The following is a 26,151-nucleotide window of genomic DNA, read 5'->3' on the forward strand; positions in this document are numbered from 1 at the left end:
GGCCAGCCCGTTCTCCTGATCTTACACCTCTGGACTTCTTTCTGTGGGGTACGTTAAAGGTGAATGTGTACCGTGATGTGCCTACAACCCCAGAGGATATGAAACAACGTAATGTGGCAGCCTGCGGCGACATTACACCAGATGTACTGCGGCGTGCACGACATTCATTACGCCAGAGATTGCAACTGTGTGCAGCAAATGATGGCCACCACATTGAACATCTACTGGCCTGACATGTCGGGACACACTCTATTCCACTCCGTAACTGAAAACGGAAACCACGTGTATACGTGTACCTCACCCCTCATGGTAATGTACATGTGCGTCAGTGAAAAAGACCAATAAAAAGGTGTTAGCATGTGGACGTAATGGGCTGTTCCAGTCTCTTCTGTACCTAAGGTCCATCACTGTTCCCTTTGGATCCCTACGTAATTCGGTGCTCTCCGATACACACGATCGAACAGCGGAGGAGTGGTACCCCGTCAACTTTAGGTTACAATATCTCCGGATGTAATTAACATTTTGCAATGCAACAAACGGCACTGATTACGTATTTGTTTATATTTGCAGATGTGCTAACAAAACTAACGGGGTTCCATTTAAAAAAAACGTAGGTTTGTGTTAAAAAGCATACCTCCGTGCATTTTTTTATGGTTTGTATTAACCAATTACACTAGCCCCTCTCCTCACGTTCGGTCTGTGGAATCGATTCGTCAGTATTTGATGTGGTTTGTAACTGTTTGTAACTTACAGCGCCATCTATCACAAAGCGAAAAAAGTGCTCCAACTAAAACATTCATATTTCTTTACGTACTACACGAATATGTAATAAAATGGGGGTTTCTATTTTAAAAAACGCAGCTGATATCCGTTTGACCCATGGCAGCGGCATCTAGGGGGCCAACCATAGCGCCATCTGGTTTCCCCCTTCAAGCTAGAGGAGTTTCGTGCTTTGCAGTTTTTTCGTTTGATGCTAATGTCGTCAAATATTTGGCCCGGACACTATCAATGGACCACCCAGTATATATACAGGGTGTTACAAAAAGGTACGGCCAAACTTTCAGGAAACATTCGTCACACACAAATAAAGAAAAGATGTTATGTGGACATGAGTCCGGAAACGCTTAATTTCCATGTTAGAGCTCTTTTAGTTTCGTCAGTATGTACTGTACTTGCTCGATTCACCGCCAGTTGGCCCAATTGAAGGAAGGTAATGTTGATTTCGGTGCTTGTGTTGACATGCGACTCATTTCTCTACAGCACGAGCATCAAGCACATCATTACGTAGTATCAACAGGTTGTGTTCATCACGAACGTGGTTCTGCAGTCAGTGCAATGTTTACAAATGCGGAGTTGGCAGATGCCCATTTGATGTATGGATTAGCACGGGGCAATAGCCGTGGCGCGGTACGTTTGTATCGAGACAGATATCCAGAACGAAGGTGTCCCGACAGGAAGACGTTCGAAGCAATTGATCGGAGTCTTAGGGAGCACGGAACATTCCAGCCTATGACTCGCGACTGGGGAAGACCTAGAACGACGAGGACACCTGCAATGGACGAGGCAATTCTTCGTGCAGTTGACGATAACCCTAATGTCAGCAACAGAGAAGCTGCTGCTGTACAAGGTAACGTTTACCACGTCACTATATGAAGAGTGCTACGGAAGAACTAGTTGTTTCTGTACCATGTACAGCGTGTGCAGGCACTATCAGCAGCTGATTGGCCTCCACGGGTACATTTCTGCGAATGGTTCATTCAACAATGTGTCAATCCTCATTTCAGTGCAAATGTTCTCTTTACGGATGAGGCTTCATTCCAGCGTGATCAAATTGTAAATTTTCACAATCAACATGTGTGGTCTGGCGAGAATCCGCACGCAGTTGGGCAATCACGTCATCGACACAGATTTTCTGTGAACGTTTGGGCAGGCATTGTTGGTGATGTCTTGATTGGGCCCCACGTTCTTCCACCTACGCTCAGTGGAGCACGTTATCATGATTTCATACGGGATACTCTACCTGTGCTGCTAGAACATGTGCCTTTACAAGTACGACACAACATGTGGTTCATGCACGATGGAGCTCCTGCACATCCCAGTCCAAGTGTTCGTACGCTTCTCAACAACAGATTCGGTGACCGATGGATTGGTAGAGGCGGACCAATTCCATGGCCTCCACGCTCTCCTGACCTCAACACTCTTGACTTTCATTTATGGGGGCATTTGAAAGCTCTTGCCTACGCAACTCCGGTACCAAATGTAGAGACTCTTCGTGCTCGTATTGTGGACGGCTGTGATACAATACGCCATTCTCCAGGGCTGCCTCAGCGCATCAGGGATTCCATGCGACGGAGGGTGGATGCATGTAACCTCGCTAACGGAGGACATTTTGAACATTTCCTGCAACAAAGTGTTTGAAGTCACGCTGGTACGTTCTGTTGCTGTGTGTTTCCATTCCATGATTAATGTGATTTGGAGAGAAGTAACAAAATGAGCTCTAACATGGAAAGTAAGCGTTTCCGGACACATGTCCACATAACATCTTTTCTTTCTTTGTGTGTGAGGAATTTTTCCTGAAAGTTTGGCCGCACCTTTTTGTGACACCATATATATACATAAACGTTTTACAGGCCACTGAAGGTGCTTCATAAATAATAGAGGCAAAACGCTTATGGCAAAAAACAAACTGCTTTTCATTTAGTTGCAAAGATGGAACATATCTCCATGAATTTTGAAGCAATGAAGGAACAGCAGCAAACGGAAAAAAACGACGAGAATAATTTTGTTTGTAGGAAACACTATCATTAAAGTGATCTGAAACATTCTTTAAGTCCCTATTTGACCATTGCGTTTGCTGTCTCATTCTTGAGATGAAGTCAGTTTTCTTGACAACAGTATATTCAAGGGTCGATACAGATAGATAGCCCAGCCCGACAGCGCTTAACTGCGTTGACCTGACGGAACCAGTGTTACCACTGGGAAGAGGCCGTTGGCTGACATACAGAAAGGGACATTTATTTTGGTCATTTTCATGTTGTCGTTTTACACGCACTCTGAATTTTTACCAGAGACAGCTGCAGCAGAACAGCCCACGGGAGTGTTGGAGACCAGCAGCGCGTACTCACTCGTCCAGCAGCTGTGCGTCGGTGGTGCAGCCGAGCGCCGCCAGGATGGTGGACTGCTCGGTGGCCGTCTCCGTGCTGGAGTAGCGCGCCCACAGCGAGTCCCACGCCTCCCGGCCCTCCGCCTGCTGCAGGCCGTAGCAGTACACCACGCTCTTCATGTCCGGGCCCAACCTGCCAGGGAAACACAAGAGGCGTGCACAGCGTCTTAAACACCAACAGCTCAAGTACACTTCCATAGCCTTACTCAAATAATCTGCAGCATTGCAGACGGCGACTCTGAGTATACTTCTAGATAAGCTTCAGTATTGCGGTATGAGTGGGACAGTGCACAAACGGTTTCATTCACATTTACCTCTAACAATGCAAAAGGTTGAAATTGACAGTACAGAGAGTCTGCAAAAATCAGCAGAGGTATCAAGAATGGTTCCCACAGGGTTCAGTGCTGGGTCCATTATTGTTCTTAATATACACTGGAGCGCCAAAGAAACGTATAGGCACGCATATTCAAATACAGATGTATGTAAACAGGCAGAATATGGCGCTGCTGATGGCAACGCCTATATAAAAAAGTGTCTGACGCTGTTATCGGGTCAGTTACCGCTGCTACAATGGCAGGTTCTCAGCATTTAAGTGAGTTTTGAACGTGCTGCTATAGTCTGCGCACGAAAGATGGGACACAGCATCCTCCGAGGTAGCGATGAAGTAGCTATTTTCCCATACGACCATTTCAGGAGTGTACTGTGGATACCAGGAATCCGGTAAACCATCAAGTCTCCGACGTCGCTGCGACTGCAAAAAGATCATACAAGAATGGGACCAACGACTACTAAAGAGAATCGTTCAGCGTGACAGAAGTGCAGCCCTTCCGCAAATTGCTGCAGATTTCAGTTCTGGGCCACCAACAAGTATCAGCGTGCGAATCATTCAAGGAAACATCATCGATATGGGCTTTCGGAGCCGAAGGCTAACGCGTGTACCATCGATGACTGCACAACACAGAGCTTTAAGCCTCGCTTGGGTCCCTTCAACAGCGACACTGGACTGTTGATGACTGGAAACGTGTTGCCTGGTCGGACGAGACTCGTTTCAAATCGTATCGAGCGCATAGACGCATACCGGTATGGAGACAACGTCATGAGTCCATGGACCCTGCATGTCAGCAGGGGACTGTCCAAGCTGGCGAAGGCTCTGTAACGGTGTGGGGCGTGTAAAGTTGAAGTGATATGGGACCCCTGACACGTCTAGATACCACTCTGACAGGTGATGCGCACGTAAGTATCCTGTCTGATCACCTGCATCCATTTATGTCCATTGTGCATTCCGACGGACTTGGACAATTCCAGCAGGACAACGCGACACCCCACAGGGCCAGAATTGCTACAGAGTGGCTCCAGGAACACTCGTCCGATTTTAAACACTTCCGCCGGCCACCAAACTCCCCAGACGTCAATATTATTGAGCATATCTTGGATGTCTTGCAACTTGCTGTTCAGAAGAGGTCTCCACGCCCTCGTACTCTCACGGATTTATGGACACCCCCGTAGGATTAATGGTGTCAACTCCCTCCAGCACTACTTCAGACATTAGTCGTGTCCATGGTACGTCGTGTTGCGGTACTTTGCGTGCTCGCGGGGGCCCTACACTATGTTAGGCAGGTGTACCAGTTTCTGTGGCTCTGCAGTATATATATTAATGACTTCCCATTCTGCAGTCATTAAAATGCAAAGGTAGTTATTTTTGCTGATCATACAAGTATAGTAATCACACGCAACAAACAAGAACCAGCTGAGGAAAAGGCAAATAATGTTTTTCAGAAAACTGTTAAGTAGTTCTCTACAAATGGACTCTCACTAAATTTTCGGGAAACACACTATGTACAATTCTGTACAGTAAATGGCAGAACACCATTGATAAATATAGACTATGAACACAAGTCTGTTCCTAAGGCAGAATATTCCACATTTGTGGGTATGTACATTGATGAGAAATTGAATTGGAAGAAAAACACTGATGCCCTGGTGAAACTGTTAGGTTCAGCTACTTATGCTATTAGGATTATTGCAAATTTTGATCATAAGCATATCGGTAAATTAGCCTTCTATGCCAATTTTCATTCACTGTTTTCATATGGCATAATATTTGGGGGTAATTCATCATTAAAAGGAAAAGTATTCATTGCAAAAATACGTGTAATCAGAATAATAGATGAAGCCCACCCAAGATCACCTTGCAGACATTTATTTAAGGAACTCGGGACATTCACAGTACCTTCACAATACATATATTCACTTATGAAATTTGTTATTAATCAGCCACCTCAATTCAGAAATAATAGTGAAATGCGTAGCTAGAGCACTAGAAGAACGGATGACCTTCACTACTCTGGATTAAATCTAACTTTTACATAGAAAGGGCAGAATTATGGTGCCACAAAAATCTTGGGTCATTTGCCAAACGGCACTAAAAGTGTGACAGATAGCCAACCAACATTTAAAAACAAATTAATGGAATTTCTGAATGACATCTCCATCTACTCAACCGATGAATATTTAGATGTGAAGTAGTAACTGCAAAATATGTAGTGTAAAGAAAACTTATGTTAAACTGACACGTTACACATCATTACGAATTGGTGCATTCATGATCTCTGGAACAAGTATCAATGTAACGTAATGTAGTGCTGGTACACCTGCCTAACATCGTGTAGGGCCCGCACGGGCACACAGAAGTTCCGCAACGCGACGCACCATGGACTCGACTAATGTCTGAAGTAGTGCTGGAGGGAACTGACACCATGAATCCTGCAAGACTGTCCATAAATCGATAACAGTACGTGGGGGTGGAGATCCCTTCTAAACAGCACGTTGCAAGGCATCCCAGAAATGCTCAATAATGTTCATGTCTGGAAGTTTGGTGGCGAGAGGAAGTTTTTAAACTCAGAAGAGTGTTTCTGGAGCCACTCTATAGCAATTCTGGACGTGTGGGGTGTCGCATTGTCCTCGTGGTATTGCTCAAGTCCATCGAAATGCACAATGGACATGAATGGATGCAGGTAATCAGACAGGGTGCTTACGTGTGTGTCAGCTGTCAGAGTCGTATCTAGACGCATCAGGGGTCCCACATCACAACAACTGCACACGCCCCACACCATTACACAGCCTTCACCAACTTGAAGAGTCCCCTGCTGACATGCAGGCTCCATGGATTCGTGAGGTTGTCCCCGCACCCGTAGAAGTCCATCCGCTCGGTACAATTTAAAACGAGACTCATCCGACCAGGTAACAAGTTTCCAGTCGTAAACAGTCCAATGTCGGTGTTGACGGTCCCAGGCGAGGCGTAAAGCTTTGTGTCGTGCAGTCATCGAGGGTACACGAGTGGTGCTTCGGCTCCGAAAGACCATAACGATGATGTTTCGTTGAATTTTTGGCACGCTGACACTTGTTGGTAGACCCAGCATTGAGATCTGCTACAATTTTCGGAAGGGTTGCACTTCTGTCAACTTGAACGATATTCTTCAGTTGTCGTTCGTCCCGTTCTTTCAGGATCTTTTTCCGGCGGCCTCGAAATCGGAAATTTGATGGTTTACCGGATTCCTAATATTCACGGTACACTCGTGGAATCGTCGTACGGGAAAATCCCCACTTCATCGATACCTCGGAAACACTGTGTCTCATAGCTCGCTCTCCGACTATAACTACGTTCACACTGACATAAATGTTGATAACCTGCCACTGTAGCAGCAATCGCTCTAACAGCTGCGCCAGACACTTGTTTACATAGGCGTTGCTTGCCGCAGCGCCATATTCTGCCGGTTCACACATCTCTGTATTTAAATACGCATGCCTATACCAGTTTCTGTGGCGCTTCATTGTATTATTTGCCCTGGCAGAATATTGCACAGAGCATAATCTGAACAACGCTAAGACTTGTTTTAAGAATTGTACACTGGCAGGGAGAAGAAAGAAGGTTGTTGCATCCAGCTTACGACGACAGAGTACATGATATCTGGCGGTCAGCACTTCTGAGTGGCCATCCAGGGCTGCCATTAAATGAAGGAACAGTAGGTAAAAGAAAGTATTTCAGTGTACGGTACACAAGGGGCGCGCGTAGGGAAGAAGTTACGAAGTCTAGGCCAGTCTCAAAAGGGGAGGTCGCCAATTGTGAAATTCATATTCGATTCATACTGCGCATAATAAAAGCTCATGGCCAGAGGTGTAATGTGGCAAAGCACCAAGATGCACTTCTCAGCCGTTGTCGAGAAAATCGACAGTTAAAAGAAATCGCTACGGTGAAACACTCTCTACGATTAATAGTTTTCTACAGCGTCGTAGCGCAGCGGTACGCGCTCGGGTTCGTAATCCGAAGGTCGCCGGATCAAATCTCGCGCCATGCAACCTTTTTTTTTTAGTATTTGTTTTTTGTAATTCAAATGTGTGTACACACACACACACACACACACACACACACACACACATATATATATATATATATATATATATATATATATATATATATATATAACTAAAATTCCCGGCAATCTGTTGCAACAATTATGCATATAATAAGTTGTTGAAAGTCGTTTGTCGTGGAAAAATTGGCGACTTCGAACATCATTATGTTTTCCGCAAACAAAGTTGTATTTCATAAATGTTATTAATTGTCCTCATAATGTTAACCACGTATAGTTAACGGAAGACGCAAAAACCATATTCCGAAACGAATACGTATAGCGTAAGTCAAACGTTCGAATTAGAATAGAGACCCCGCGAACACAAATTTGCTGTGGCAGGTATGAAATATAAACTCCGTTACACGCTCGTTACACTTGAAGGACAGATGTTGAATGGGCCGAAACGAGCCGCCGCGTAACAGCGTAGCTGCCTGGTAAGTTCGAAAGAAGGTAGATGCGGTCCATAGCGCAACTTATAACATCGTCGAAAATCGGTGCGGACGTGAGAGCTTTGGTACACCCTGTAAACAAACGGGAAAATGGAGGCGGTACAATTGGAGAGCGATCCGCCTTCACCAACATGCATAGGCAATTCATTGTTATATATATGTATATATATATATATATATATATATATATATATATATATATATATATATATATATGAATTACAAAAAACTAATGATAAAAAAAAATGCACGGCGCGAGATTCGATCCGACGACCTTCGGATTACGAAACCGAGCACTTACCACTGCGCCACGACGCTGTAGAAACTTATTAATCGTAGAGAGTATTTCACCGCAGCGGTTTCTTTTAACTGTCGATTTTCTCGACAACGGCTGAGAAGTGCATCTTGGTGCTTTGCCACATTACACCTCTGACCAGGACCTTTTATTATGCGGAGTATGAATCGAATCTGAATTTCACAATTGGCGGCCTCCCCTTGTCAGAGGAAAAACAATGAAATAACAGGGCAACGGTAAGGGGGAGGGGGTGACAAATGTTAAGTGATTAAGTTATGTTGGTGGCCGGCCATTTGGCGCAGAGCCGGAGGCTCTCTCTCCCCAAAAACGACGCCTGTCTTGCTCGGAGTCTGGATCACAAGAGAGAGCAGCAACTGAGTCCTGCACTGCAGAATCCTCCAGGGTCCTCGCACATGACCTGTGTCCCACATACACTATAGGCTAAAACCGACGGCATGAATTCGCTAGCAGTTTCAGCAGAGGGCCCAAGGCGTCTCTGGCCAGCATCTTTTTAACTGGACACGACTGCCTCGGGTCTGAAAGGCACGTACGCGCAGCGCAAGTTCCTCTGGCAGAGAACTTGCAAAGATTGGACTGGGCCTTTGAAATAAATTTCCCTAAAATATTCCTTGACTTGTTGCCACGCTGTAAGGAATCATGAAAGAAAGTCATATACTTGGAAAAAACCAAGAGACACCAGAATGTTCCACATTGATTATATAACCAGATTTTAAATTGTAGGAGAGGGCAGATGTGAACTCTGACGGCAACTTATTTGTTATGAACTGTAGATTAAAACTGAAGAAATTAGAAAAAAGGTAGGAAATTAAGGAGATGGGACCTGGATAACTTGAAAGAACCAGAAGTTGTTGAGAATTTCAGAGGGAGCATTAAGGAACTACTGAGAAGCACAGGGGAAATGAAAACAGTAGAAGCAGCGGATGAAATAGGTGAAAAGACAAGGCCCAGTAGAAACCATTGGATAACACAGGGATTAATGAATTTAATTGATGGAATGGGAAATATAAAAATACAGGCGAAACGGAAATGTCAAAGAAAAGAGATTAACACGAAGTGCAAAATGGTGAAGCATAAATGGCAAGAGGACAAATGTAGTGATACAGAACCAAATATCACTAGGAGAAAGATGCATACCGCCTACAGGAAAGTCAAAGTGGCCTTCGGAGAAAAGAGAACCATCTGTATGAATATCAAGAGCTCACATAGAAAACCAGTCCTAAGGAAAAATGGGAAAGCAGAAAGGTGGAAGTAGTATATACAGGGCGTGTACAAGGGAGATGTACTTAAATGCAGTGTTACAGAAATGGAAGAGCATATAGATGACGACAAGACAGGAGATACGATACTGTGAGAAAAATTTGACGCAGCACTAAACGACCTAAGTCGAAACAAGGACCCGGGGGGTAGACGACATTCCGTCAGAACTACCGACAGCCTTGGGAGAACAGATATGACAAACTCTTCCATCTGGTGCGCAAGATCTATGAAATACCTTCAGACTTCAAGAATAATTTAATCATTCCAATTCCAAAGAAAACAGCGCTGACAGATGTGAAAATTACCGAACTATTAGTTTAATAAGTCATGACTGCAAAATACTAACACAAATTCTATACAGAAGACTGTAAAAACTGGTAGAAGCCAACCTCGTGGAAGAGCAGTTTGGATTCTGTAGAAATGTTGGAACACGAGAGGCAATACTGACCCTACGACTTATCTTAGAAGATAGGTCAAGGAAAGGCAAACCTATGTTTCTAGCATTTGTAGACTTAGAGAAGGTTTTGGCAATGTTGACTGGAATACTCTCTTTCAAATTCTGAAGGTGGCAGGGAGCAAAAGGCTATTTACAACTTTTACGGAAATCAGGCGGCGGTTATAATAGACGAGGAGCATGAAAGGGAAGCAATGGTTGAGAAAGGAGTGAGACAGAGATGTAGCCTATCCCCAATTTTATTGAGTCTGTACAGTGAACAAGCAGAAAATTAAACCAAAGCAATATTTTGAGTAGGAATTAAAGTTGAAGGACAATAAATAGAAAGTTTGAAGTTTGCCGATGACATTTTAATTCTGTTAGAGACAGCGAAGGCCTAGGAAGAGCATTTTACAATATGGACAGCGTCTTGAAAGGAGGATATAAGACGAACATCAACAAAAGCATAACAGGGATAGTGGACTCAAGTCGAATGAAATCTGGTGATGCTGAGGGTCTTAGGTTACAAAACAAGACACTCTGAGTAGTATTAGTTTTGCTATTTGGGCAGCAATAAACTGGTGGTGACCAAAGTAGAGAGGATAATGGCAAGAAAAGTATTTCTGAAGAAGAGAAATTTGTTAACATTGAATATAGATTTAAATATTACGAAGTCTGTTCTGCCATGCATAGATGTGAAACATGGACGATAAACAGTTTAGACAAGAACAGAAAAGAAATTTTTGAAATGCGGTGCTACAGAAGAATGTTTAAGATTAGATGGGTAGATCACGTAGCTAATGAGGAGATGCTGAGTAGAACTGAGGAGAAAATGAATTTGTGGTACAACCTGACAAGAAGGAGCAATAGATTTGTAGGACTCATTCTGAGATATCAAGGAATCACGTGTTTAGACTTGGAAGGAAGTGTGTGGCGGTAAAATCGTAGAGGGAGACCACGAGATGAAAACAGTAAGCAGATTCAGAAGTATGTAGCTTGCTGTAGTTATTCGGAGGATAGATTAGCAAGAAGAGCTGCATCAAACCAGTCTTCGGACTGAAGACCGTAAAACACCTACAACAACAACAATATTACTGGTACGCTGGAAGAATGAATTAAAAAACACCTTCACTCACAAATTTTCGTCACTTATTAAATACACGATGCATTTCGGAGCCGTGGGTCCATCCTCAGGTGTAAGCTGTTTTAATACATGATTTATTTTTGCTCTTGAATGAGGTGAAATGCATGTTCCACATAATCCAAGAAAAGCGTTTTTAACTTTTTAACACCATCATGTAGCGGTTTCTCCATCCCGTTCATGCGTGCTAGTGTTAAAAAGATACAAATTCTTTCCTTGGATTGTGTGAGACATGCCTTTCACCTCATACGAGCAACTTAAATCTGAGGATGGACCCACAGGGTCCGATATGCATCGCGTGTATAATAAAACAGGAAAATTTGTGACTGAAGGCGTTTTTTAATTCATACTTCCAGTGAACTGAATACAGTCGCGGTTGCTGGATAAAATTAAAAACATTATTGGTCCTTATTTCTAGGCGCAACCTCATAGTGGACAAATACACTTACGGTTTCTCAGAAATGAAGGGCTTCATTTAGTTGATGAAGTACCTCTAGGAGCTATCCAGCAGACGTGGTTTATGCCCGATGGCGCTCCATTCCACTTTACTGTAAAAGTTTGCTAGTATCTCGATAGCAAGTTTCCGAATCGATTTTTTGGTCAACAGGGGTCCAGTTCACGGCCTCCTCGATGGTCAGATATCAATCCAGTGCATTTTCACCTCTGGTGACACTTGAAATCCTTGAGGTATTCAACTGCTGAACCCAATGACGAGGTTTCGAGTGGTAGTATCCAACTCAAATTTGACCACACGCGATGCATTCCAGAAAATTTTAACAGAATACGGCAAAGCATGTGGCGAGGGCCCAGGAATGCATTAAAGTAGGGGGATAGGAGGCCGCTTCGAGCAGTTTTTGTGAATATATGGGGTTAAGTCTATCACAGGTGACACTACTAACAAATTCATGTAACTGCCTAAAGACAGATTTTCGAACCCATGTTCATAAGGACTTTTTGCAACGTTTTGGTCCCAGGAAAGCATTATATAAACGTGCTGTAGACTCCAATTCATGGTAGCTAAATATGTGATAAATTAAGCTGGTTTCAACATTTTAGAAATGGATTGCTTGGAAAAATCCTAAAATACAGCGTGAAGAACAGTATGGTATCAATGGAACCAGCAAACAATCTGGAATTTTTTGCTATAGTCATGAATATATCTCATACATGAGAAACATCATCTAATTTATTTGATTGAAATTTTGATGAAATAGTATGCAATAATATGAAAGGAGAATTTCGTTAACACGTCAGAGTAAACAATCGACATCTGGCACCTGCAACGTTAAATTGGGTAAATTGTTGGTTGTTTAGTTCCTGTGGTCTTTAAATCAATAATGCATTAATAATGAGCAAGATGACTAAATTCTGAAAAATGCATGAAATTAATTGCTCTTACGATTGACAACTTTCTGTCCTGCTATGATTCTGTTGAAACAAATCCTTCTAACACAAGAGAACTATATTGATATATATGTAATCATTTAATGTAATAACTGAATAGTGATGTATATTATACAAATAGCCAGGCTTCAACAACTGAACCTTTCAATTAACTTTGTACTCAACGTAAGGAAGCGGTAAATATAATGTAGACAGTGGAGGGCACTTGCAGCAACTACCAGTATGCGATATCATTTCGACGCTACCTCCCTTGCAAGCACATTGCTTTTACAAATTGAGTTCGTTAATTGTAACAGCGCCTTTTCTAAAAAAAGAAAGAAAACGACGAATTTTATCACCAGCAAAAGTCGAAACGTAACCTGTTGAGAATGTAGGCATCTATAAGGTTTATCTGCGTAGACAAACGAGATGTATTAATTCATACAGGCGCCAGCTGAATGCGCCAAAGATATATCAATTCGTATTAAGCCACGATAATGTAATCTGAGAGGACGGCGAAAAAATTAAAAAAACGATGTACCTTCAGTTTTTCTGCAACACCTCTGTTGATTTAATGCTTGTAACATCGCCCTTTTGTTCTCGTCTGCCGTTGTGTACGGACGTAATTTGTTCTCTATGTGTGTAACAAATAAAAAGCGGATAGCTCTTGAAAGGAAAGTATTTTATTTTTACGAGCTTCAAGTAGATCTGTTGCCCGCTATGCGCATCATGAAGCATTGCGGCAAACCTTCGGATGCGCGGGAATAATCTTCAAGAAGATGACCGCGTTGTCGTACTACGAGAGAGCAGAGGTAATTATCAATAGTAAGAAGAGAACTTCCAAAGCTAATTATTTTGAGCTCATGTTGCAGAGGATTGAATGCAGTAACTGTTGTCACATCATGCGTGGTGTTTGTGTAAAGGAAAAAGATATAAGCTTTACCAGTCGATAGGCGCTGCTGAGTACGGTACTATCTTTCTCACCAAATTAACTGTGCTTTCATACGCTTGCGATTGGCCAGCTGGTCTCAAAGGGCGGCTGCGCTCTCTCCCTCAACAATTGTCCTCCTGATGATGATGACGTCAAGCATCGAAACTCGTAGTGGAAGAAATAAACGGGTGACTGACACAGGAAATCGTTTTATTTTTGTTTATCAACAGTCGCAGCCCTGATGATGATGTGTTTTATGGACGAAATATTCACACTAACGTACGACTGATGAAGTAGTGACGAGTGACAAAGCAGACTAGCATAGGCAAGGAGGGCATTACCAGCCAAAGTAGGTCTAGTAGTATGCTAGGTTGGTCTTAAACGTGAGCTAGAAATTTCTGAAGATGTCCGTTTCGAGCACAATACTGTATGGCAGTGAATGGTGGATTGTGGAAAAATGGGAAAAGAAGAGAACCGAAGCATTTGAGACGTGGCACTACAGACGAATGCTGCAAATTAGGTAGACTGGTAAGGTAAGAAATGAGGTGGTTCGGTGCAGAATCGGAGAGGAACGTTATATGTGGGAAACACTGATAAGGAGAAGGGGCAGGGCGATAGGACGTGTGTTTAGATATGAGGGAATGATTTCCATGGTACTGAGGGAGCTGTAGAGGGCAAAAACTGTAGATGAACACAGCGATTGGAACACATGCAGCAAATAATAGAGGACGTAGGTTGCGAGTGGTAAGTCTGAGATGTAGACGTTGGCACAGGAGAGGGATTTGTGGCGGGCTGCATCAAACGATTCAGAACACTGATGATAAGATGGGACAGCATTTTGTGTAATGTTTATTGGAACAGTAAAACTAAAGAAAATAAAGTGAAGGTATTTTAATTTCGTCTACAAGAAAATGCGTGTTTTTGTCACCAAAATGCGTTTCGTTTTATCGAAATTAAACATCGTCAGTGGTCCGTAATAAAAGATTTTTACAAACTGGTTTCTAGGTCGAAAAACAATTTTAAAAAAAATGTTCATTTCACGTACAGTATTTCGCGCCTGGTGTTCGCTCACATCAGAAAACCCCATGTGCTTTGCACGTTTTTGACTTTTCCCTTCTTTTAGTGCTGTTGATTCTGACCTAATTCCATATTACTTTGCAGAACTATGCATTTCTCCATGCGAAACGCACCACTCCTTCTGTTTGTATCTTTCTCGTTAAATGTGTCTCATGTGTTTTGTGTAGTGTTAGCAGCTTTACCGCGAATTTTTTCTTTGATCTGGAAACGTAATCTTTCTCCGTTATTTGTCGTATGTGTTTCGCGTCATTTAATTATGTTTCCCTACCCTTGAACACTCTCTCCATTCTACCACCTGGCATTCAGTGTTCAGTGATCTCTCCTCCCACCCTCACCGCCAGCTCAATCCCCTCCCTCCCTTCCAGATCCTTGCTACCCATTCACCCTTTTAACCTTCAGCTCCCTCGCTGCTCCTTGATTTTCCTTGCTTTGCACATTGAATAAATACACAGTAACATAATTAAATGACAGGTATAACGAATAACTCAGAAGGAGTACATTTCTAGCTCGATGGAAGACTAGCGGTAAAAATGCTAACACTACACGAAACACAGTAGGTATGTGCAGCGAGAAAGATACACACAGACAGCAGTGGTGATATATTCTGGTGCGTTTCATGGATAGTTGTGCAAAGCAACACGGGATTAGGCCAGAATCAACACTATCAAATCAAGGAACGACTTAAAAAACCGAGTTCCTGATCCGAGAGAAAACAAGGAACGAAATGCTATACGTGAAATCTTTTAACGAACAGTTTGTAAGTATCTCTCACTAAAGAGCACTGATAATTTTTATTTCAATAAAACGAAACATCTTTGGTGACAAAAAGGGGCGTTTTATTGTAGTTGCATAGAAGGTAGCGAAATATCTCGAATGATTATGATGTAAGTACGGACAACATGGCCACGCAGATGAAGAACGTGGAACAAATGTACACTGAGGCAACAAAAGTCATTGGGTACCTCTTAGTGAGGGCCTCCTTCTCCCCTGCGTAATGCAGCAACTGGACGTGGTTCAAATAACGGTTCAAATGGCTCTGAGCACTATGGATCTGAGGTCATCAGTGCCCTGGAACTTATAACTACTTAAACCTAACTAACCTAAGGACATCACACACATCCATGCCTGAGGCAGGATTCGAACCTGCGACCATAGCGGTCGCGCGGTTCCAGACTGAGGCGCCTAGAACCGCTCGGCCACTCCGGCCGGCAACTGGACGTGGCATGGACTCTACAAGTCGTTGGGAGAACCCCTACACAAATACTGCCTCCATAGCCGTCCATGATTTCGAATGTGTTGCCGGTGCAGGGTTTTGTGCACGAAATGACCTCTAGATTGCGTTTCCTGATCTCAGAGAAAACAACACGAACAATACGAGACTGGAATAGAAGGGAGAACCAATAGAGGTACTCAGGGTACCCTCCGCCACACACCGTCAGGTGGCTTGCGGAGTATGGATGTAGTTGTAGATGTAGATGTAGACCATAAGTGTTCGATGGGTGATCTCGGTGGTCAGATCATTCGGTAGAACTGTCCAGAACGTTCTCCAAATCAATGGCGAACAACTGTGGCCAAGTAACATGCCATATTGTGACCTACAAACATGCCATTGTTGGTTGGGAAATTAAGTCCATGAATGGCTACAAATGGTCCTGAAGTAGCCGAATATAGCCATGTCCAGTCAACGATCGGTTCCGTATAATGTAAACACGGCCCACACCATTATGGAGCCACCGCCCGCTTGCAAAGTAGCTCGTTTAAAACTTGGGATGGCCGGCCGTTGTGGCCGAGCGGTTCTAGGCGCTTCAGTCTGGAACCGAGTGACCGCTACGGGCGCAGGTCCGAATCCTGCCTCGGGCATGGATATGTGTGATGTCCTTAGGTTACTTAGGTTTAAGTAGTTCTAGGGGACTGATGACCTCAGACGTTAAGTCCCGTAGTGCTCAGAGCCAATTGAACCAAGCCAAAAACTTGGGTCCGTGGATTCGTGGGGCCAGAGCAACACTCGAAACCTACCATCAGCTCTTACCAACTGCAAACGGGGCTCGTTTGACAAGCCAACGATTTTCCAGTCGTCTAGGGTCCAACCGATACGGTGTCGAACCAAAGAGAAGTGCTGAAGGCGATATTGTGATACCATAGCCCATTAACGCCAAATTTCACCATACTGTCTTAACGGAAACGTTTGTCTTACATTTCACGTCGATTTCTGCGGTTGCTTCAGACAATGTTGCTTGGCTGTTAGCACTGACAACTCTACGAAAACGCCGTTACTCTCGGTCGTTAAGTGAAGGCCGTTACTCACTGCATGGTCCGTGGTGAAAGGAAATGCCCAAAATTTGATATTCTCGGTACACTCTTGACACAGTGGATCTCGGAATATTGAATTCCCTAACAGTTTCCGAAATGGAACATCCCATGCGTCTAGCTCCAATCGCTACTCCGCCTCCAAGATATGCAAATTGCCGTATTGCTGCCATAATCACTTCGGAAACCGTTTCACATGAATCTCATGAGTACAAACGACAGTTCTGCCAATGCTCGATACGATCACCATCTGTGTACGTGACTATCGCTATCCCATGCTTTTTCTCACCTCAATGTACCGGATGATCAAAAAGTCAGTATAAATATGAAAACTTAATAAACCACGGAATAATGTAGATAGAGAGGTAAAAATTGACACACGTGCTTGGAATGACACGGGGTTTTATTAGAACCAAAAAAACAAATGTCACAAAATGTCCGACAGATGGCGCCGTACAGCAAAACGTCAGTGACTGCGCATGACAATCGTGTATAAAAGGAGCTGTAATGAGAGAGAGAATCACATGCGCCAGCAGTCGCAGCATGTTGACGTTACCTGAAAAGGCGCTTTTAGTGAAGCTGTATTATGAGAATGGGGAATGTGCTAGTTCAGCGTTACGATCCTATCGCCATAGGAAGGGGATTCGAATGGGTAAAGGTCTGTTGAGAAATGCAGCTGTGGCGAGAATGATTTCGAAGTTCGAAGCCACGGGTTGTTTAGACGATAGACCCGTAGTGGCCGACCGAGCACAAGGCGTAATGCTGCTGAGACAGTTCAGGTTCGTCTATGCACAGGGAAGTAGCACTCGTGCAGTCACACGTCGCACTGGCATTCCATACACTGCTTTTTGGTTGGCACTGAGGCGTACCCTCCGATGCTATCCTTACAAAATCCATCGGTATCATGGCGATTTAGTGAAGCGGAAGGTATTTGCGTTTCAAAAGATGGCGGAACATAACGATTGGTTGAGTAACGTGTTGTGGACCGACGAAGCTCATTTCACGCTCCGAGGGTCTGTCAACGCCCACAACTGCAGAATCTGGGCTACCGAAAATGGGTTGTATTTACCACATCTACCGTTATCGGGCCTTTTTTCTTCGAGGAGATGCGTGATTCTGGTTTTGTAACTGCTACCGTGACGGGTGAGAGGTACGCCGATACGTTAGAGAATCGCATCATCCCCAGCCTGGCTGATAAACACCTGCTGGAACGTACGATGTTTATGCAGGATGGCGCTCCGCTCCACATTGCTAGACGCATGGAAGATCTCTTGCCGCCACTTTCTTCACGCTTGGCCTCCCAGGTCCCCAGACCTCAGTCCGTGCGATTATTGGCTTTGGGGTTACCTGAAGTCGCTAGTGTATCGTGGTCGACCGACATTTCTAGGGATGCTGAAAGACAACATACGACGCCAATGCCTCACCATAACTCCGGACATGCTTTACAGTGCTGTTCACAACATTATTCCTCGACCACAGCTTTGTTGAGGAATGATGTTGGACATATTGAGCATTTCCTGTAAAGAACATCATCTTTGCTTTGTCTTACTTTGTTATGCTAATTGTTGCTATTCTGATCAGATGAGGCGCCATCTGTCGGACTTTTTCTTAACTTTTTGTATTTTTTTGGTTCTAATAAAACCCCATGTCATTCCAAGCATGTGTGTCAATTTGTGCATCTCTATCTACATTATTCCGTGATTTACTCAGTTTTCAAATTTATACTGACTTTTTGATCACCTGGTATTTTAATGGCAGCCTGCTTTTACTGTTGATGTTTGATTTGTGGGGTGCTCAACTGCGCAGTCACCAGTGCCGTACAAAGTCCCGTTTTTTATACAGTCTAATGTAACCACTGTCACGAATGATGATGAGGATGAAACGATGAGGGCAACACAAACACCGAGTCCCCCTGGGAATCGAACCCGGGACCCCTTGGTCCAGAGGCAGCAACGCTAGCCACTGGACCACGAGGTGCGGACTCTTCTTACTGGTGAAAGGAAGAGAGAGGCGTGGCGCCCTCTCGGCTACTCACAGGTAGTTCTCGTCCGCGATGAGCTTGTCCAGCTCCTGGCTGGAGAACTCCAGGCAGCCGGGGGCCCCGGCGGCGCACTGCCACCTGGACACCAGCTCCCTGTGGATGCGGTCCACGTGAGAGTCGTCGTCCGTCTCCGCGTAGCCCAGCTGCGCCGAGATGTCAGCCAGGATGGTCCTCAGGTAGGTCTGCAGCAGAGAAAGAGGCGGAGCTGTCGAGACACGGCCGCAGGTGACTGGGCAGGCGCCGCACACTCTGCGACTGTAACGCTGCTGCTGTATCGCGACTTCGTGAGCTTCGCTGGCGAAACGGCTTCTGATGCTTGCTAGCCCACCGGATCGAACAGTAGGATTAGGAAATTTAAACTTCCTGGCAGATTAAAACTGTGTGCCCGCGAAAGGCAAAGGTCCCGAGTTCGAGTCTCGGTCGGGCACACAGTTTTAATCTGCCAGGAAGTTTCATATCAGCGCAGGTTGCGCCGGCCGCGGTGGCCGAGCGGTTCTAGGCGCTTCACTCCGGAACCCCGCGACTGCTACGGTCGCAAGTTCGAATCCTGTCTCGGGCATGGATGTGTGTGATGTCCTTAGGTTAGTTCTAGGGGACCGATGACTTCAGATGTTAAATCCCATAGTGCTCAGAGCCATTTTTTTCTTGGTTGCTTTGAATGTCGGTATTTTTGTTTTCTATCTACATAAATGACCTTTTGGATAGGGTGGATAGCAATGTGCGGCTGTTTGCTGATGATGCTGTGGTGTACGGGAAGGTGTCGTCGTTGAGTGACTGTAGGAGGATACAAGATGACTTGGACAGGGTTTGTCATTAGTGTAAATAATGGCAGCTAACTCTAAATGTAGATAAATGTAAATTAATGCAGAAGAATAGGAAAAAGACTCCCGTAATTTTTGAATACTCCATTACCAGTGTAGCGCTTGACACAGTCACGTCGATTAAATATTTGGGCGTAACATTACAGAGCGATATGAAGTGGGACAAGCATGTAATGGCAGTTGTGGGGAAGGCGGATAGTCGTCTTCGGTTCATTGGTGGAATTTTGGGAAGATGTGGTTCATCTGTAAAGGAGACCGTTTATAAAACACTAATACGACCTATTCTTGAGTACTACTCGAGCGTTTGGGAACCCTACAAGGTCAGATTGGGGGAGGACATAGAAGCAATTCAGAGGCGGGCTGCTAGATTTGTTACTGGTAGGTTTGATCATCACGCGAGTGTTAAGGAACTACTTCAGGAACTCGGGTGGGAGTCTCTAGAGGAAAGGAGGTGTTCTTTTCGTGAATCGCTGCTGAGGAAATTTAGAGAACCAGCATTTGAGGCTGACTGCAGTACAATTTTACTGCCGCCAACTTATATTTCGCGGAAAGACCACAAAGATAAGATAAGGGAGATTAGGGCTCGTACAGAGGCATATAGGCAGTCATTTTTCCCTCGTTCTGTTTCGGAGTGGAACAAAGAGAGAAGATGCTAGTTGTGGTACTAGGTACCCTCCGCCACATACCGTGTGGTGGATTGCGGAGTATGTATGTATGTAGATGTAATTTCGTTGCTACATGTTTATTTATCGATTGCCATTTTTTTTTTAGTTTACTGTCGCTGTTTGAGTTTACATATTGTCATTTTGTCATTTGAAAATAGTGAGCGCTAGTAGAAAATGGAGAACACCTACACCTACATCTACATTTTAATCCGCAAGCCACCCAACGGTGTGTGGCGGAGGGCACTGTACGTGCCACTGTCATTACCTCCCTTTCCAGTTCCAGTCGCGTATGGTTCGCGGCAAGAACGACTGCCGGAAAGCCTCCGTGCGCGCTCGATCTCTCTAGTTTTACATTCGTGATCTCCTCGGCAGGTATAAGTAGGGGGAAGCAATATATTCGATACCTCATCCAGAAACACACCCTCTCGAAACCTGGACAGCAAGCTACACCGCGATGCAGAGCGCCTCTCTTGCAGAGTCTGCCACTCGAGTTTGCTAAACATCTCCGTAACGCTATCACGGTTACCAAATAACCCTGTGACGAAACGCGTCGCTCTTCTTTGGATCTTCTCTATCTCCTCTGTCAGCCCGACCTGGTACGGATCCCACACTGATGAGCAATACTCAAGTATAGGTCGAACGAGTGTTTTGTAAGCCACCTCCTTTGTTGATGGACTACATTTTCTAAGGACTCTCCCAGTGAATCTCAACCTGGCACCCACGTTACCAACAATTAATTTTATATGATCATTCCACTTCAAATCGCTCCGTACGCATACTCCCAGATATTTTACAGAAGTAACTGCTACCAGTGTTTGTTCTGCTATCATATAATCATGCAATAAAGGATCCTTCTTTCTATGTATTCGCAATACATTACATTTGTCTATGTTAAGTGTCAGTTTCCACTCCCTTCACCAAGTGCCTATCCGCTGCAGATCTTCCTGCATTTCGCTGCAATACCAAGTGGAGAGATCGGAAGATTTCCGAGATGTTCTTCAGTTTGAGCTCAACAGAGGGTTTACAGCAGCGGAGACAGCCAGAAATGTTTTCGCCGTGTATGGGGATAATGGCACTGGACAGAGCATGGCAATAAAATGGTTTTCTTGTCTTAACGGAAACCGTTTTGACATTACTGACTCCCCACGTTCAGAAAGACTGTCTCATCGCTTTAATCCACAACGATCCACGTCCTTGCAGTCGAGAACTCGCAAATGTGATGAACTGTGATCGTTCTACCATCTTGCGATGGGGAATGTTCAAAAATTGAATGTATGGATACCGCATGCTCTAAGCCCAAATCACAAAAATCAGCTGGTCCAAACAAAGACTTACGCGCATCCACAAAGTAATGTTATTCGTGTGGTGGAGCAGTGACAGTGTGGTGCACTACGATTTGCTTCCCCGAGGTGTAACCATCTCTGCTAATTGTCAACAACTGTGATGATGCTATTCCGCGATAAAGCCCGTCCGCATTCTGCTAGACTGACAAAGGAATGGTTTGGGAAGTCATTGCGACCCACCTTATTCAACCTGATCTTCCGCATTCAGGTGTTCACGTTTTCCGCTCTCTATCTAACAACCTTCAAGGATCTTCGTTTCCGGATGAAAATGCTCTCCGAACACGCCTCAACGAGTTCTTCGCCTGAAGACCTCTTGATTTCTACAATCGCGGTTTCGGGAGGGTATCCCAGCGTCTGTACACTGTTGTAAATACTGAAGGAGAACGGGTTACTGATGATTAAAGTCAATGTTGTGTGTATCTGTCTTGTCTATTAAACTTATGGAAAATCTCCACAAACTTATGCACCAACCTAACACTTCCGGCAGGACCGTTACACTCATTCAATACCGTAGCTTCTAGGAGTATTTGCGCACCTTTGCAATTACCACTATCTTCAAGCGTAGATCTGCAACCAGTGAAACAAATACCTCAGCCCAAACACCAGTAGTGGTTCACAGTACAAGTTTGTACCATTCAGTTCTACCCTGCGTTCAACAAATGATAGTAGTAAATCCAGAAAAATCATTTACTGTAAAGAAAAGTGTGAAAGACACAAATCTTATTTTGCACCTCTTAGAGAGATAGTAAAACAATATAAAATATTCAGAAATATTGACATAATAGGTAAAAAATTAACTGTAAAATTGTAATAAATAATATACAACTAGAGACAGATATGAATACCAATATTATAAATGTGATAGTAGCTCTGTTTGCTACGTTTGATGACTGTTCCGTTGAACTGATTATGATGACATTTAGCATGCAATCAGCTTGAGCCCTGACGAAGAGCATAGGCTACTTCAGAGATTAAATAAAAATTATATTCGACCCCGCAGAGGCTAAAGTAGGGAACAGAACATCTACTTCTGCTCCAGTGAACTAAAACCATGTTAAAAAATTGCCCAATTGCGAGTAAGACTCGCGTATTGAGGGTTCTGTACAAATCTAATTATGTACACAGGGTGGTCCATTGATAGTGACCGGGCCAAATATCTCACGAAATAAGCATCAAACGAAAAAACTACAAAGCTTCTCTAGCTTGAAGAGGGAAACCAGATGGCGCTATGGTTGGCCCGCTAGATGGCGCTGCCATAGGTCATACCGATATCAACTGCATTTTTTAAAATAGGAACCCCCATTTTTATTACATATTTGTGTAGTACGTAAAGAAATATGAATGGTTTAGTTGGAGCACTTTTTTCGCTTTGTGATAGATGGCGCTGTAATAGTCACAAACGTATAACTACGTGGTATCACGTAACATTCCGCCAGTGCGGACGGTATTTGCTTCGTGATACATTACCCGTGTTAAAATGGACCGTTTACCAACTGCGGAAAAGGTCGATATCGTGTTGATGTATGGCTATTGTGATCAAAATGCCCAACGGGCGTGTGCTATGTAAGCTGCTCGGTATCCTGGACGGCATCATCCAAGTGTCCGGACCGTCCGCCGGATAGTTACGTTATTTAAGCAAACAGGAAGTGTTCAGCCACGTGTGAAACGCCAAACACGACCTGCAACAAATGATGATGCCCAAGTAGGTGTTCTAGCTGCTGTCGCAACTAATCTACACATCAGTAGCAGACAAATTGCGCGTGAATCGGGAATCTCAAAAACATCGGTGTTTGCGAATGCTACATCAACATCGATTGGACCAGTACCATATTTCTGTGCACCAGGAATTGCATGGCGACGACTTTGAACGTCGTGTACAGTTCTGCCACTGGGCACAAGAGAAATTACGGGACGATGACAGATTTTTTGCACTCGTTCTATTTAGCGACGAAGCGTCATTCATCAACAGTGGTAACGTAAACCGGCATAATATGCACTATTGGATAACGGAAAATCCACGATGGCTGTGACAAGTGGGACATCAGCGACCTTGGCGGGTTAATGTATGGTGCGACATTATGGGAGGAAGGATAATTGGCCCCCATTTTGTCGATGGCAATCTAAATGGTGCAATGTATGCTGATTTCCTACTTAATGTTCCACCGATGTTACTACAAGAAGTTTCACTGCATGACAGAATGGCGATGTACTTCCAACATGATGGATTTCCGGCACATCGCTCGCGTGCGGTTGAAGCGGTATTGAATAGCATATTTCATGACAGGTGGATTGGTCGTCGAAGCAGCATACCATGGCCCGCGCGTTCACCGGATCTGACGCCGCCGGATTTATTTCTGTGGGGAAAGTTGAAGGATATTTGCTATCGTGGTCCAGCGACAACGCCTGACAACATGCGTCAGCGCATTGTCAATACATGTGCGAACATAACGGCACGCGAACTACTCGCTGTTGAGAGGAATGTCGTTACACGCATTGCCAAATGCATTGAGGTTGATGGACATCATTTGGAGCATTTATTGCATTAATGTGGTATTTACAGGTAATCACGCTGCAACAGCATGAGTTCTCAGAAATGATAAGTTCAAAAAGGTATATGTATCACATTGGAACAACCGAAATAAAATGTTCAAACGTGCCTACGTTCTGTATTTTAATTTAAAAAACCTACCTGGTACCAACTGTTCGTCTAAAATTGTGAGCCCTATGTTTATTACAGCGCCATCTATCATAAAGCGAAGAATGTGGTCCAACTAAGACATTGATATTTCTTTATGTAATAAAAATAGGGATTCCTATTTAAAAAAAAAAGCAGCTGATATCATTTGACCTATGGCAGCACCATCTAGCGGGCGAACCCTAGCGACATCTGGTTTGCCCTTCAAGCTAGACGAGTTTCGTTCTTTGTAATTTTTTCGTTTGACGCTTATTTCGTGAGATGTTTGATCCGGTCACGATCAATGGACCACCCTGCATAGACAGGTCATCCCTTCTGGGAGTCCAGAAGCTCCGTCATTTTTGCCTCTGATCGATATATACTGGCAAGATATCAGCCCGAGATTTTCGAAAATGTTTTAGTTCCAATAATACAAACGTGACGAAGTCATGCACGAGGCTGCCAACCTCTACTATAATGATCAGCAGTTGTGCATTCAAGCCGACTGGGCCGCAATGGTAAAAGTCAAACGTCAGGGAAGGAATGATTTTATTGCTCGTATGACGCCTTTCGGAATTTATCTGTCATCAGATATCCAGAAGCTATTGCTACACGTAGATGTGGCGTTTGAAGTTCTATGTGAAACTGCGAACGCTTCTTTCACATATAACTTCAAACGCCATATCTACGTGTAGCAATAGCTTCTGGATATCTGATGATAGATAAGTTCAGAACTACTATCACATTTATACTGTTGGTATCCATAACTGTCTCTAGTTGTGTATTATTTATTACAATTTTATAATTAATTTTTTATAATTATGTTCATACAGGGTGTTCAACAAGTCTCTCCGCAGTGCCGTATGACTGTTAGCCGCGCGTGCCATATAATTGTTCGCCTGCCTGGGTTTTTCAACGAAACAATAAACGCACAACGATACAGCAGTGATATTCTGTACCCATTCATAGGAGAACTTGAGTTAAGTGAAATACTGAACGGTTATTTTCAACAAGATGGTGCAACCGCGCTTATAGCTCGCGTTTCAATGTCGCTGCTTGTTGATGCTTTTGGTGATCGCATAATTTCACAGGGACTTTGGCCTCCACGATCGCCTGGCGTAACACCACCTGACTTTTTCTTCTGGGGTGCAGCGAAAGCAACTGTCTATAAAAACCGTCCAAAATACATCGACGAATTAAAAACTGCAATATCCACTTTCACCGCTTCGGTTACAGAAGAAATGTTACAGCTTGTATTTGGAAACATGATTAGACGAATTGAATTGCGTATTCAACAACAGGGGCGACACTTCCAACATATAATGTGAAAATTTGTGAGTAAAAATGAATATTCAATACCTTAATAACTTGCATTCCACTGAGTTTCATTTCGGTATATTCACTGCGGCATACGGCACGAGCGGCTAACAATCATACGGCACTGCGGAGAGACTTTTTGACCACGCCGTATTTGTGAATATTTTATATTGTTTTACTATCTCTCTAAGATGTACAAAATAAAATTGGTGTCTTTCACATTTTTCATTACAGCAGACGATTATTCTGTATTTACTACGATCATTTGTTAAACGCAGATTAGGACTGAATGGTACAAACTTGTACTGTAAACCACTACTGGTATTTGGGTTGAGGTATTTGTTTCACTGGTTGCAGATCTACGCTTAAATACAGTGGTCATTGCGAAGGGTTACAAATACTCCTAGAAGCTATGGTATTC

General features: G+C 43.8%; 1 protein-coding gene across 1 annotated transcript in view; it reads right to left on the reverse strand.

The window, feature by feature from the left end:
* The window catches only part of LOC124552378 (aminopeptidase N-like), a 151,733-nt gene that overhangs the window by 25,257 nt on the left and 100,325 nt on the right, over positions 1-26,151 (reverse strand). Inside the window, exons 12-13 of the mRNA XM_047126642.1 lie at positions 18,905-19,092; positions 3,126-3,296 (exon numbers count right to left, since the gene is read on the reverse strand). Of these exons, the coding sequence (XP_046982598.1) occupies positions 3,126-3,296; positions 18,905-19,092 (359 nt within the window). The remainder of the gene's footprint in view (positions 1-3,125; positions 3,297-18,904; positions 19,093-26,151) is intronic.

This window comes from Schistocerca americana, chromosome 10 (assembly GCF_021461395.2).
Source record: "Schistocerca americana isolate TAMUIC-IGC-003095 chromosome 10, iqSchAmer2.1, whole genome shotgun sequence".
NCBI lineage: Eukaryota > Metazoa > Arthropoda > Insecta > Orthoptera > Acrididae > Schistocerca > Schistocerca americana.